General features: G+C 52.7%; 1 protein-coding gene across 1 annotated transcript in view; it reads right to left on the bottom strand.

The window, feature by feature from the left end:
• The window catches only part of ECE1 (endothelin converting enzyme 1), a 73,088-nt gene that overhangs the window by 31,294 nt on the left and 28,254 nt on the right, over positions 1-13,540 (bottom strand). Inside the window, exons 5-8 of the mRNA XM_031663981.1 lie at positions 10,989-11,110; positions 9,414-9,560; positions 7,923-7,988; positions 6,339-6,530 (exon numbers count right to left, since the gene is read on the bottom strand). Coding sequence (XP_031519841.1) covers positions 6,339-6,530; positions 7,923-7,988; positions 9,414-9,560; positions 10,989-11,110 — 527 coding nt within the window. The remainder of the gene's footprint in view (positions 1-6,338; positions 6,531-7,922; positions 7,989-9,413; positions 9,561-10,988; positions 11,111-13,540) is intronic.

Raw genomic sequence — 13,540 nt, forward strand, 5'->3', positions numbered from 1 at the left:
GCCATGTTGAGGTACTCCTTAAGGTTCCAATTATTGTTTTGTTAGGATTCTGGTTACAAAGTTGCACAACTTAAAAAAAAAAAAATTGTGGTACACTTGGGAAGGTGGAGGCCAGTGGATCACCTGAAGTCAGGAGTTCAAGACCAGCCTGGACAACATGGTGAAACCCTGTCTCTACCAAAACCACAAACATTAGCCAGCTGTGATGGTACATGCCTATAGTCCCAGCTACTCGGGAGGCTGAGGCAGGAGAATCGCTTGAACCCGGGAGGCGGAGGTTGCAGTGAGCCCAGATCACGCCACTGCACTCCAGCCTGGGCAACAGAGTGAGACTCCATCTCAAAAAAAAAAAAAAAAAAATTGTGGTAAAACACATATAACATAAAATTCACCATCTTCACCATGTTTAAGAGCACAATTCAAGGCCAGATGCATTGGTTCATGCCTGTAACCTCAGCACTTTGGGAGACTGAGGTGGGCAGATCGCTTGAGCCCAGGAGTTCAAGACCAGCATGGGCAACATGGCAAGACTCCATCTTTACGAAAAAAAATTAAAAATCAGCTAGGCATGGGGGCCTGTGCCTGCAGTCCCAGGTGGGAGAACTGCTTGAGCCTGGGAGGTCAAGGCTGCAGTGAGCTGAAATCACACCACTACACTTCAGCCTGGTTGACAGAGTGAAACCCTGCCTCAGAAAAAAAAAAAAAAAAAGCACAGTTCAGGGGCATTGAGTCCATTCACACTGCTGTGCTACCATCACTACCACTATCCAGCCACGGACTGCTTTTTTTATTATTATTATTTATTTTGTTTTGAGACAGAATCTTGCTCTGTCGCCCATGCTGGAGTGCAGTGGTGCAATCTCAGCTCACTGCAACCTCCACCTCCCGGGTTCAAGCGATTCTCCTGTCCCAGCCTCCCAAGTAGCTGGGACTACAGGCACACGCCACCACCCTTGGCTAATTTTTTTCTTTAATTTTATTTTTAGTAGAGATGTGGTTTCACCATATTGTTCTCAGGCTCGTCTCAAACTCCTGAACTCTGGTGATCCACCTGTCTGGGCCTCCCAAAGTGAGGGGATTACAGGCGTGAGCCACCACGTCTGGCCCCACAGATTTCATCTTGCAAATGTGAGACTCTACCCAATAGGCAATAACTTCCCACTGGCTCCAACCCTCACCCCTGGAAACTACCATTCTACTTTCTGTCTCTATGAACTTGCCTACTCTAGGTACCTCACAGAAGTAGAATCAGGCAGCATTTGTCCTTTTGTGATTGGCTTATTTCACTTAGCACAATATCCTCAAGTAAAGTTGCCTAACTTTTGCTCTGCTCTTGTTCTATTTTCTCCACCTGTACTGCTATTTCTAGTGTATGATTTTACAGAACACAAGGAACTACATATACTGCTATAGCAAAAATGCCTGTACATGTCAATCACTTAGAAGGGTATGCCTGGCATTTGGCAAGCAACCCATCAATGTTGGCCATTACTCTTTGCTCAGGGTCTCCCATGTATGTTCCTTGGCCTGTCCAATTCCAAATTCTCTTTTATTTTCTTGAAAAAGGACAAAATGCAAGACAAAGGAGGTGAGAGAGGCTCCACATATGGCCTTCATGCGGAAAAATCAATCAATAAAGTAAAATTGATCTGCAACTTAAGACCAGTCTATAGCCCGTTGGTAAATACCGATGACACTCCCTGTGAGACAGGTAGCCATAAACCCCCACTTAACAGATGCTGAATTTGCAGATGGGGTAAGGTGACTGTCCTGAGGTCACATAGTTAACTAGCCACTGTGGAGGTCTAAAACCCAGGTTCACTCATCTCTTTGGGTTTAAAAGGGCAACTCAGCTCCTGGGGAACAAGGACCTCAAAGGACAGGTGAATTTGTGAGGAAGGCAGGTCCTGAAGGCAGAGGTGTGCTGGTAACGCAGTTAATAACTGCACCGGGCACAGTGGCTCATGCCTGTAATCCCAGCACTTTGGGTGGCCGAGGCAGGAGAATCACCTGAGGCCAGGAGTTCAAGACCAGCCTGGCCAGCATGGTGAAACCCAGTCTCTACTAAAAATATAAAAAAATTAGCCACCAGGTGTGGGGGTGCACACCTGTAATCCCAGTTACTTGGGAGGCTGAGGCATGAGAATTACTTGAGCCTGGGAGGCAGAGGTTGCAGTGAGCCAACATCACTCCACTGCACTCCAGCCTGGGCAACAGGGCGAAGCTCTGTCTCAAAACAAAAACAAAAACAAAACAGTTAACAACTGGCTCTCAGTTTCTGGGTAACTCTTCCCCCCATGGCTGATGGTAAAATACCTGCGGAGCTGGGAAGAAAATACCTGCGGTGCAGGGGACTTGGGGGCCAGGGGGTCCCGGTGCATCCCTGCCTGCCTGGCAGCTAGGTGAGCTGGGAAGAGCCCTGGGCTAAGAATGAACAGACCTGGATCAGCGTCCCCAGGAGGCACCAGCTCTGGGACCTCCAGCCTTTTTCCATTCTTTCTCTAAAATGCAGACAACAGCCTCCCCTCCCAGAGCTGATGGATCTGTGCCTCTTGTACCTGCTTGCCCAATAACCCTGAGTTTCTTTTCTTTCTACCTTGTCCTGTCTGCCGTCCTCCTGGCAGGAGGCCCTTAGGCAGGTAACCTCTGAGGCTAATCTTTAACATTTCTATGACTACAAAAATTGGAGCTGTGCTTGTGAGATCTTCAAACAGGGCTCCACCATGAGAACCACCTGACTGCATGACCTGCTGGCAAAGTCCTTGGGAAAATCGACAAGTTTACAAACTGTCAGTGTTTACACAGTGAACGAGAGCTTCATAAACTGCAGACAACTGGAACTCTCTGATCAAGGTACAGATATAAGATGGTGAGAAACCCCTGTGTACTCCTGAACACAACCCTGGCCCTTTAGGGAATGCAGGTGTTCTGTGCAGGGAAGTTCCCATGACTGTGGGATAACATGTGTTGACTACCAGGATTTTCACATTTTCCATCCTGACTGCTTTAGCGAACTCCTATCTTAAACACATGTGCCTAGCTCCATCTCCATGGAGATGGCTTTTTTAACCGACTAGGACATTCCACTTGTGACTCACACCCTCTGGGGCACACCAACGAGCTCCATTTTCCACACCTGCAGCCAAGGAGTACTGTGGGTCACAAACCAACCAAATCAAATAGGTTTGAAACTGGGAGAGAAGAATGCTTCTCAGCTTCATCTTAGCGGGAGAAACGGGTAGAAAATGCGGCTCAGGCCCAAATAGCCTTTGGCGTGAGGGTCCTAGAAAGGAAGGGGAAGGTCCTCAGGCCCCCAGAAGTAATGGAAGTGTCTGATTCACAGCTCTGAGTTCAGATTCTGCTGGGGACTAGCCTGGAACCATTCTGTACCCCAGTAGGGCTAGCCTAAAACCACACTGTGAAGCCTGGCGTGCTTTACCCTAAGTTACCTGGAGTATGGGAAGAAAACCACATTTCCAGACACCAGGGAACAAGACATTCTCTGTCCCAGAGTAGAATGAATCAAATTGATTTCGTGCTGGGGACCTGAGTGACATGGCTAATAACAAAGGAATAATAACAATAATAATGAATATAACATGTTATGCTTGTACTGGGCTGTGCAAATGAGTTTACTGAATGAAATCTCATCCTTTGCCTCAACTTATTCTCCTACAACCCTGTGGCAGGCCAGGAAGAGATTCTTACTTAGAACACACGCTTCAGGGGGCCAGGACTTCTTTATTTTTTATTTTATTTTTTTGAGACAGAGTCTCACTCTGTCACCCAGGCTAGAGTGCAGTGGTGTGATCCTGGCTCAATGCAACCTCCACCTTCCGGGTTCAAGTGATTCTCCTGCCTCAACCTCCGAGTAGCTGGGACTACTACTGGTGCACACCGCCACACCTGGCTAATTTTTGTATTTTTAGTAGAGATGAGGTTTTACCATATTAGTCAGGCTGGTCTTGAACTCCTGACCTCAGGTGATCCACCTGCCTCGGACTCCCAAAGTGCTGGGATTACAGGCCTGAGCCACCATGCCCAGCCAGGGCGTCTTTAAATGTCAGACATAATTTTAAACACATGCATATATGCCCATTTTTTCTGGGAGACAGTCCATGGTTTTTTATCTGTTCTCAAAGGACTCCGTGACTTAAAGTTAAGAACCACAGGCCGGGTGCAGTGGCTCATGCCTGTAATCCTAGCACTTTGGGAGGCCAAGGCGGGCGGATCATGAGGTCAGGAGTTCGAGACCAGCCTGACCAACATGGTGAAACCCCGTCTCTACTAACAATACAAAAATTAGCCGGGCGTGGTGGTGCCTGCCTGTAAGTCCAGCTACTCGGGAGGCTGAGACAGGAGAATGGCTTGAACCCGGGAGGCAGAGGTTGCAGTGAGCTGAGATCATGCCACTGCACTCCATCCTGGGAGACAGAGCGAGACTTTTTGTCTCAAAAAAAAAAAAAAAAGAACCACAGTCCCTTGTGAGGACAAGGGCTATGTCTCATTTGTGTTCTGGCACACAGCAGGGGTGAGTGGATGAGCCAAGCCCATTTTACAAGGCAGGCAGCCAAATTCACATTAGAATTTAATCAGAAATACCTGTAAAAACATAAGGAGAGAAACCATATATTTCCTAAAGATCTTAATTGAACTTTGGGTACTTAGAACACAGAGGCTGTTTGGCCAGGCGTGGTGGTTCATGCCTATACTCCCAGCACTTACAGCTCCAAGGGGCTTACAGTCCTCTGAATCTAAGCCCAGGGCTTGTGTACTGCAAGCTGCTGCGTCTGCTAAACTCCCCCACCTTGGCAGCTGTGCAGCTGGGAGGGAAGAAAGGCCTTTCTTCCTTTGCTTGGAAGAAGGGAGCAGAAGCAATGGTGATAGGAAGCCTGGGGGGAACCTGGTGGTCATGCTGGGCTGATGTGTTCAGGGCTCCTGTGCCTTCTCCGCTATTCCTGGCACAGACAGTTGGCATCATGGCCACAGTAGGGGGCTGAGGCACTGGGGGGCCCCTCAGGCTGAGAATCGGGCTGGAACAAACCAAATTATAATGCACAAACAACATCACCCTCAGCCTCCTGGCCTCAGAGCAGGAAAATAATGCCAGATGGTATCTAACAGCAGCTGCTGATCTCCATCCGGGCCCATGCAGCACCACTCAGCCTCAGGCCAGTTTCTCTGGGAGCTGAAGGGCAGTCAGCACCAGCAGGAGGCCAGGCTCCCCTGACCCTCATTGCAGGCCCTAGCATGGCTTGCACCTCCGCCTGGGACACCCAGTGGCCTGGAAATGCTCACCCATCATTAGACTCGCCTTCCCTGACTTCCCACCCTTGGCTCCCAGGGCCCACTGCTTTTGCCCAAAGCACTCAGCAATGAGACGGGGTTGTTTCTAGCTGGTGTCCCCCACTAGCCTGGAAGCACATGAAGTGCAAGGTCCCAAGGCGGCCCCATATACACCTGTCAGATGGAGGAGGGAAAAGGGCAGGGACCTAGTGTTCTTCCTGAAAGTAGAAGGAACGGACAGGTCGAATTTGGCTGGTCAGAAGGTAAGGAAGGAGGGAGAAGACACTCTGGGGGAGCCCCCCCGCCAGCAGAGAAGCAAGACCTAGCCACGCATTCCTGGGTGATGTCAAGAAACGGGAAGATCAGTGGTGGCCACTCTGCTGATCCCTCTGCAATGCCAGCTGATGCTCTGGAAAGAAGGAACCAGCAGCCTATTCCCTCCAGACCCTCAAGGACCAAGCAGCTGCCAGAGGGCAGTCTTTGGCAGAGGCTGAGCCCCTGGACGTCGGGCTTCTCCAGTGGACGTCCGGCTTCTCCAATGGGTGACAGAGAGCATTGCAGATCTAATGCCCTGTTGTACAGTGAGCCAATCTGAGTCATTTGGCTGGCTCTTCTGCCACTTAGGAGCCTCTGGACCTTGATCTGGCTCAGGAAAGGGAAGAGTAATGACGGAATTCACACCACACATTTAGTAAGTGCTCACTGTAACCAGGTTCGAGGCTCTTGGTGCTGAAGAGACTGGAAAGGCGCTGTCAATGTAAGCTGGTGTGGTCGTGACCCTGAGTCTCCCAGTAAACACTATTAATTACAGAGAAGCAGCCTGGTGTCGGCCAGGTGCCTATTTTGGAGTCACTTACTAGCTGTGTGCCCTTCAGCAGGTAACTTGACCTCTCTGAGCATCAGTTTTTCCATCTGTGGACTGGGCATAACCACCATCCTTCGTCACGTAGTTTCAAGGACTAGATGAAATGAGTATAAAAGCCGCCAGCCCAGGGCCCTGACTGAAGCCTGGTGGCCATCCCAGCCTCCCTAGCAGCCAGTGCTCAAGTTACCTGCAGCTCGGCCGCCGTCACTTTGTGGTAGATGAGCTCCTCGTCACGGCGCTTCTCCTGTGGGATGGTGATGTTGGCCAGTGCCGTCTCAAAGTCCAAGATCTGCTGCATCTGGGGCCGGATGGCCTCCTCGTCCCCGCCGCCCAGCAGCTTCCCCAGCTGGACCATGTAGTTCAGATATCCGGTCAGCACCTGCAGGGCCCATACCCCAAACTGTCAGTGGCTGCCCCTCACTATCCACTGGACAAGGGTTGCTGAGCGCCCAAAGCACTCAGCAATGAGACGGGGTTGGGGGGGCTTGGCCAACTGAGTCTGGCACAGGGAGCCAGGGGACTGCATAGTGCCCCCAAGACACCCGTGGGGCCAGGTGTGGTGGCTCACACCTGTAATCTCGGCACTTTGGGAGGCTGAGGTGGGTGGATCACCTGAGGTCAGGAGTTTGAGACCAACCTGGCCAACATGGTGAAACCCCATCTCTACTAAAAATACAAAAATTAGCTGGGCATAGTGGCGGGCGCCTATAATCCCAGTTACTCAGGAGGCTGAGGCAGGAGAATCGCTTGAACCCAGGAGGAGGAGGTTGCAGTGAGCCCAGATCATGCCACGACACTCCAGCCTGGGCGGCAGAAACTTCGTCTCAAAAAAAAAAAAAAAAGGAATAAAGACACCGTGGGAGAAACAGCATTCAGAATGATCTTGGGATCGTGTCTCTCCGCTGCTTCCCTACAGCCTCCAGTAGAAAGCCCAAAGTCTTGGCTCATCTCACAGGTCCCCACCTGGGCTGGTCCCTGTCTTAAAGGGCTTGTCCTGGGGCTGTCATTCCATTCTTAGAATGTACCTTTTCTGACTACTCTCCACCCGTGTTCCAGGATCTGAATTAGGTCCCCACAGTAGACTTTCTCAGCTCCCCTTTCCCTTAGTTAAATAATACCTGCCTCCCCGACCAAACCACAGGCCCCACGGGACGAAGGCTATGGTGGTCTTGTCTGCCACCATCTCCCCAGCATCAGGCACTCTGTGGGTGCTTGGTCAAGTACATGCAGGCAGAAGAATGAAAGGACAGATAAGTGAGTTCCAGGCGAGATCGCCCCAAGAGCACCGCAAGAGGCAGGCCAGGGGGAGGGAGAGCCGTGGGCTTCGGAGCACGTGGATCCGGATGTGAATCTCAGGCTCGTTATTTACTGGCTATGTGACCTTGAGCAGATCACTTAGTGTCTCTGAGCCTGATTCCCTCTTCTGTAAAAGGCCAGACAAAACTAATTCCTGTTGGACAGATGAGGCAAATGAAGCTCAGGATCCGCAGGGTTAATGGGAGGGTCACAGGTGATATACAAAGGGCCAGGCGCCCACAATGCGGGCAGTTGTTATTGCTGCCTCTGCCTCTCTCTAGAACCAGGACCAATGATACCTGTCTCTTGCCCCTTGTGTCCACGATGCCTGAGTGACAGCCAGCCTAGGGGTGTTCCTCCCCTGCCAGGGTCTGCCTGTTTCACCTATCACGTCACTGACACCCCAGGCTCCCCTAGACACTGAGCAGGAAGGACCATCCTGGGAGGCGGGCTGGGAGGGGAGAGGTATGCTCACCTTCTCGTTTTCAGTTTTGTTCAGGTAATAGTCTCTTGAGGGCAAGCCCAGGCCAGACTGGTCCACCTGACGAGAGAAGCAGGCATGAGAGGGAATTCGTGTTGCAATGCGTGTCTCCACTGCACGGCCTCCTGCCCTGAGAATGGCTGGTATGTGGCAGCAGAGACCCAGCTCAGGCCCCTGCAGAAGCAGGACTGCTGGCTACAGTCACTGAGAAGCCCACTCAGGGACGGGATGACACATTCCTGCCTGTACACGCGGCACCCCCCGCAGGGCTCCTGGGCTCCTCAGAAGGGCTGGACAGAGCCACCCTCCTTTTTTAAACACCTCCTCGCCTCAGCAAAGTGCCTCTACCTCCCCAACACTTTCCAAGTGGTTAAGGGTCACTTAAAAGCTGTGTGATCTTGGCCAAGTTACTGAACCTTTCTGATTCTCAGGTTCCTTATCAGGAAAATAGAGAAAATAAAACCTAACCTTCAGAGCTGGAATGGGGATTGAAGAAGACAGTGCTGGTCAAGTGCCTGCCAAGCAGGACGGGAGGGTCCATTTCTGCTTGCTACTATCGGCGCCCATGGCCACATCTTGGCATACCTAGGACGGGTGTTACTGCAATCCATTTGATTTATAGGGTAACTGCAGCTGTGAGAGGTTGAGGCACTTGCCCATGGTCACCCAGTGAGTGAATGGTAGAGATGGGCTGGGAACTCAGTCTTTAGGATCCCCAGCCTGGGTTTCTTACTTCTGCATCGGAGGTTGGGGCAGACCAGTGTTGGAGCTCCCCTGGGCAGGCTGACCCTCTGTCTGGGGCATGCTCTGACAGGGAGAGATGGATTCAAAACCATTCCAAGAAGAGTCACAAAGAGCAGACGCTAAGGAGGGGGAAACCAGGATGTGTGTTCAGCTGTGTCCAGGAGTTGACAGTTGCCCTTGGGGTCCACGGAAACTCATCAGCACCCGAAGGTTCAGCTCTGTACAGTGCCCATCTACGCAAAGCCAGCAGCCTGCAAAGATCTCACCAATGAGGCCGGGCGTGGTGGCTCACGCCTGTAATCCCAGCACTTTGGGAGGCTGAGGCGGGTGGATCATGAGGTCAGGAGATCGAGACCATCCTTGCTAACACAGTGAAACCCTGTCTCTACTAAAAAATACAAAAAAAATTAGCTGGGTGTGGTGGCGGGTGCCTGTAGTCCCAGCTACTCAGCTACTCAGAGGCTGAGGCAGGAGAATAGCATGAACCCAGGAGGCAGACCTTGCAGTGAGCAGAGATCATGCCACTGCACTCCAGCCTGGACGACAGAGCGAGACTCTGTCTCAAAAAAAAAAAAAAAAAGGAGATCTCACCAATGGGGCCTCTGGAAATAACCCAGGCTCAGAAACTAGAAGACTGCCCTCCCACCCAGTGCAAGTCTCTCCTACGCCAGGGCCCACTAAACTCAAAACAGGAAGAGGTCGTGCTCACACCCCCGACCGCTGTGTTTCAAGCTAGCTCACCTGGATCACGTTGCTGTTGGAGTTCTTGGAATCGGCACTGACGTAGACAGAGAAGAAGGGTGAGGTGCGGTAGTGGGCAGTGACCACCTGCAGGGTGTCCTGGAAGTTGTCCTTGGCCCAGGGACCTGTGATGTTCCAGCCCCCAAGCTGTGGGGAGGGAGAGCAGGCAGGGAGGTGATGAGGTGGCGGGGAGACCCAGATGTGAATTCTGGTTCTGCAGCTGACTTGCTCTGTGGCCCTGCAGCAGTCACCTGACCTTTCTGAGCCTCAAGAGCAAAGGAAAGGATTGGTCTTCACTGGGGGTTTCCGACCCATGGGCTGGAGACCCACGGATGGAGCAAAGGCTTATCCTAGACAAGCCAGGCATGAATCCAGCCGCTCCCTAGGTGGCTGGGATGAGAATGGGAAAGAGACTTTTCCTGGTTCAAAGTTTATATTTTGGATAATGAATTGTGTGAATGTGATTATATCAAAACATAAATTCAACTGTGCCTCTGGGGAAAAAAAAAGGCTCCACATGTTTAAGAAGGTTGGTAAACTATGGTCTACTTTAGTCTCAAAGTTGGGGTTAAAAAAAATTTTTTTTTGAGATGGAGTCTCACTCTTGTTTCCCAGGCTGGAGTGCAGTGGGGCCATCACAGCTCACTGCAGCCTCCACCTCCTGGGCTCAGGCCATCCTCTCACCTCAGCCTCCCAAGTAGCTATGACTACAGGTGTGTATCACCACACCTGGCTAATTTTTAACTTTTTTTGGAGAGATGGGGTCTTGCTATGTTGCCCAGGCTGGTCTTAAACTCCTGGCTTCAAGTGATCCTCCCACCTCAGCCTCCCGAGAAAGTTGGGATTTAAAAAAAAATCTCCCTGGTCTTCCCTGGTTTGGCCCATGGGACCTGTCCAGAAAGGAGGGGACTAGCCCAGTCCCCAGCGTGTGCAGCCACCAACCCTGCTGCAATGCTTTCCTGGAGCCAAGCTAAGAGGCGAGGCGGTCCAGGGAACACGAGGCAGGCAGAAAACATCCATGGACACCTTCTGTCTGCACCGGGGAGCCTCGGAGTCCGGGAGGTGCCCAAGAAAGCAGGAAAGATGTCTTTGCCTGCTCAGGAGGAAGCAGGTATAGGAGAGTGGCCTGGGTCCCTGCTCACAGGGAGGGCTCTTGTTCTGGGCCAAGACTCTCTGTGGGTCTTTCTGGAACAGGCACACACCCCTCCACACACACACACATAACCCCTGAGGAAAAAGCAGCAGCAACGTGGAGGAATATTTTCCCTCTAAACATGGCCCCTGTCCCACACACAGATGCACAGAGAGACACACAGACAGATGACAGACATCCACAACAGATGCTGACACACACCCTCACACAGACACATGCACAGACATCCCACCCACGCAGCTACGCAATGTGCTCACACTCACATGCGCTCTCACACACTTGCTCTCTCTCTCTGTCTTTCTCTCGGTGCTACCGGCTGGAGGTATGAGATGGGCCAGTGGTACCAGAGGACTGGAGTGGAAGCCAGGGGGCGGGTAGGTGGCATGGGCCGGGGCTGGGGAGGGAGAGCCTGAGGGACTCACCCTCTCAATCAACTCCATTAGAGGTTTGGCCCTGAGCTCCTCGATCCTGGTCTCGTTCATGCACGCACGGTAGTACACTTGCGCCTTTCTCTCTGCCTCGCTCACGCTGGCCGTGGAGTTTTCTGGAACAACACACAGTGGAGTCTGCAATGTGGCCCCACTTGCCCACTGGGTGGCTTCAGGGCAGTCCCTCTTTTCAGAGCCTTGGTGTTCTCAGCTGCAAAGGAGCTCTGACATCCGCCTGTCGGGGTAGTGGTGAGGAATGCCGTCACCACGGGTACATGAGGGCCCCTGGGCAGAGCCTGGCAAGCTGGAGGCGCTCCCGAAATTTTGCTGACTGTAAAGAAAAAGAGTCTACCGCGTTTCTCTCCCTCTGCCGGCTGGGTTCACAGACGTGTCCCCACGTTGGCCGCACGTGCCCACCAGCAGGACAGCGTGCTTCCCCTGCGGATAATGTGTGGTACGAACACCCCTGCCCGGTGCATGGGACAGAGGCCAGTCCTGGTTTTCTGATACCAGATGACCTTTCTTGTGATAAAGACTGAAGTTGGATGGAAACTCAAAAGGCTCATTCATTTTGAATTTACTTTTCGCTTCCTCCTTGGAGGGGCTGGGCATGTTCACCAGGCTTACAGCCAACTCCTGGGGCCGTTTTCCACCACCCTTGCCAACTCCAGCAAGCAGCATCTCCCTTCTGCAGTGGCTTCTCAGACCTTACCCCGGACACCCCGGAGATTCCTTTCCCTTCTCCCTCACCTCAGTGTCCTGGTCCAGACGCCACCTGCTGAAGGCAATGCTCTGGTGGGTGCACCTGGTGAAGATGACCACTTCCTGCTGCTCAAGTCCACCAGAGACACACTAAACACTGGGGCTCTGTGCCCGAGCCTTCTTCTCAGAGCCCTGCTCCAGACTATGCTGGATTCTCCAACCCCCTCAATTCCATCTGTCCCTCTTGCCTCCTCTGGGACACTCTTCACTGCTCCCTCATTTCATGTTCATTTCTCTCTGACCCCGAAGCCCCTTCCTTTGCCTCCTTCAAGGATCCCTCAAAGCCCGGCGCCTTCGCAAAGACTTTCCTGGCAGAACGGTATCCATCCACCCGCTGCCCAGATACTAGATGCTTACTCTATGTTAGACCCTGTGCAAGCTGTGAGACAGAAGAGAAACCGTCTCTGTCCCCAAAGAGCTTCTGTATGGCACCCTGTTAAAATCCTACTCAACCCCAAGGCCTCCATGGGGACATCTTTTCAATGAGGCCTCTCCTAAGATGCTCATTCCCAGAGGCGCTCACCGCTCTGCGTACCTGTGTCCACCATTAGACCATGAGCTCCCTGGGGCAGAAAGTAGGTCTTATTTATGCCTGTAAAATTGAGAGCCCAGCCCTGTGCCTGGCACCCAGCAGAAACTCAAAGAAATGACCACAAGACACAACAGTGCTGTGAACAACGCACGTGGCTATGGAACACAGAGGAAAGTCACTCCCTTCGGAGGGGTGGGGAGAAGGGGGTCTCCAGAGGGCGTTCCATTTGAGCTGGTTCTGCAAGTTGAAGTGGTTCACCAGGTGGAAGGCAGGGGAGAGGGCACTGGGTTGCGCAGAGCAGGACAAGACAGTGTGGGGACAAGCAGGGATGCCTAAAAGGGCAGGCGGGCTGCTTGGAGAAAAGAAATCTGTCTGGCGCAGCCACTTGGAGCAAAGGACATGAGTCACTTCCTGGCCAGTCTTTCATCAGCTTTCCCAGCCTCACCCCGAGAGCTCCCTGCCCCCCGATTCCCACCATGAATAGCACCACGGCTTTCACTGGTCAGAGCATCAAGCCCCAGTCTTGCTGACTGGGGTGATGGCCCTGAAAGGGGGACGGGACCAGTTTGGGGCCAGTCTGAAAGAAGACACAGAGACAAGAGAGCCCCTTGAGAGACAGGGTCAGGGGCCTGAAAGAGGGGCTATGGAGGGTTTACACAGCCCTGGAGACCACAGGCTACTGTGTTGCCAAGTGCTGGAAACATCTGCATGTCCCCCAGGCACCACGGCAGCTCCAGCTCGGAGAAGAGGACTCTGTGAGGGGAGGGCGGAAATGGGGAAGCTGGGATACAGAGGATCAGGGAGAGCAAAAGGGGAGTGCCTCGCCCCTCCCAGGGCCTCGTTCCTATGGCAACGCTCCCAGTGACGCTCTTGGAAGAAAAAGCAGGAGAATCGTCATTGCTCACCAGGCCTCAGACGCAGCGTCTCACCCTCTACATCTGGCTCCGGCCACAGCCCTGAAATGCCAGGGTCAGCGCTGGGGAAGGCACGCTGTGTGCTCTGGCCCATGAGCGAGCCTGGCATCTCCCTCCCCCAAGGCCACCAAGATAAGAGACCTAAAGAAAGGCTCCCAGGAGCAGCCTGGCTGTGCTAATCACAGCGAGTTCCCAGGCCCTCTTCCTAACACCTGTCCTCAAGCCCCGAATCATCACCGGGAGGGAGGAGTGCCTCCTTCAGTCACAGCCTCCCTTGTTCCTTTGCTGAGAGGCTGCCCCAGGCCAGGTTCAAACTCCATTCCTTTGGCCCCCCACCA

Source organism: Papio anubis, chromosome 1 (genome assembly GCF_008728515.1).
Source record: "Papio anubis isolate 15944 chromosome 1, Panubis1.0, whole genome shotgun sequence".
Lineage (NCBI taxonomy): Eukaryota > Metazoa > Chordata > Mammalia > Primates > Cercopithecidae > Papio > Papio anubis.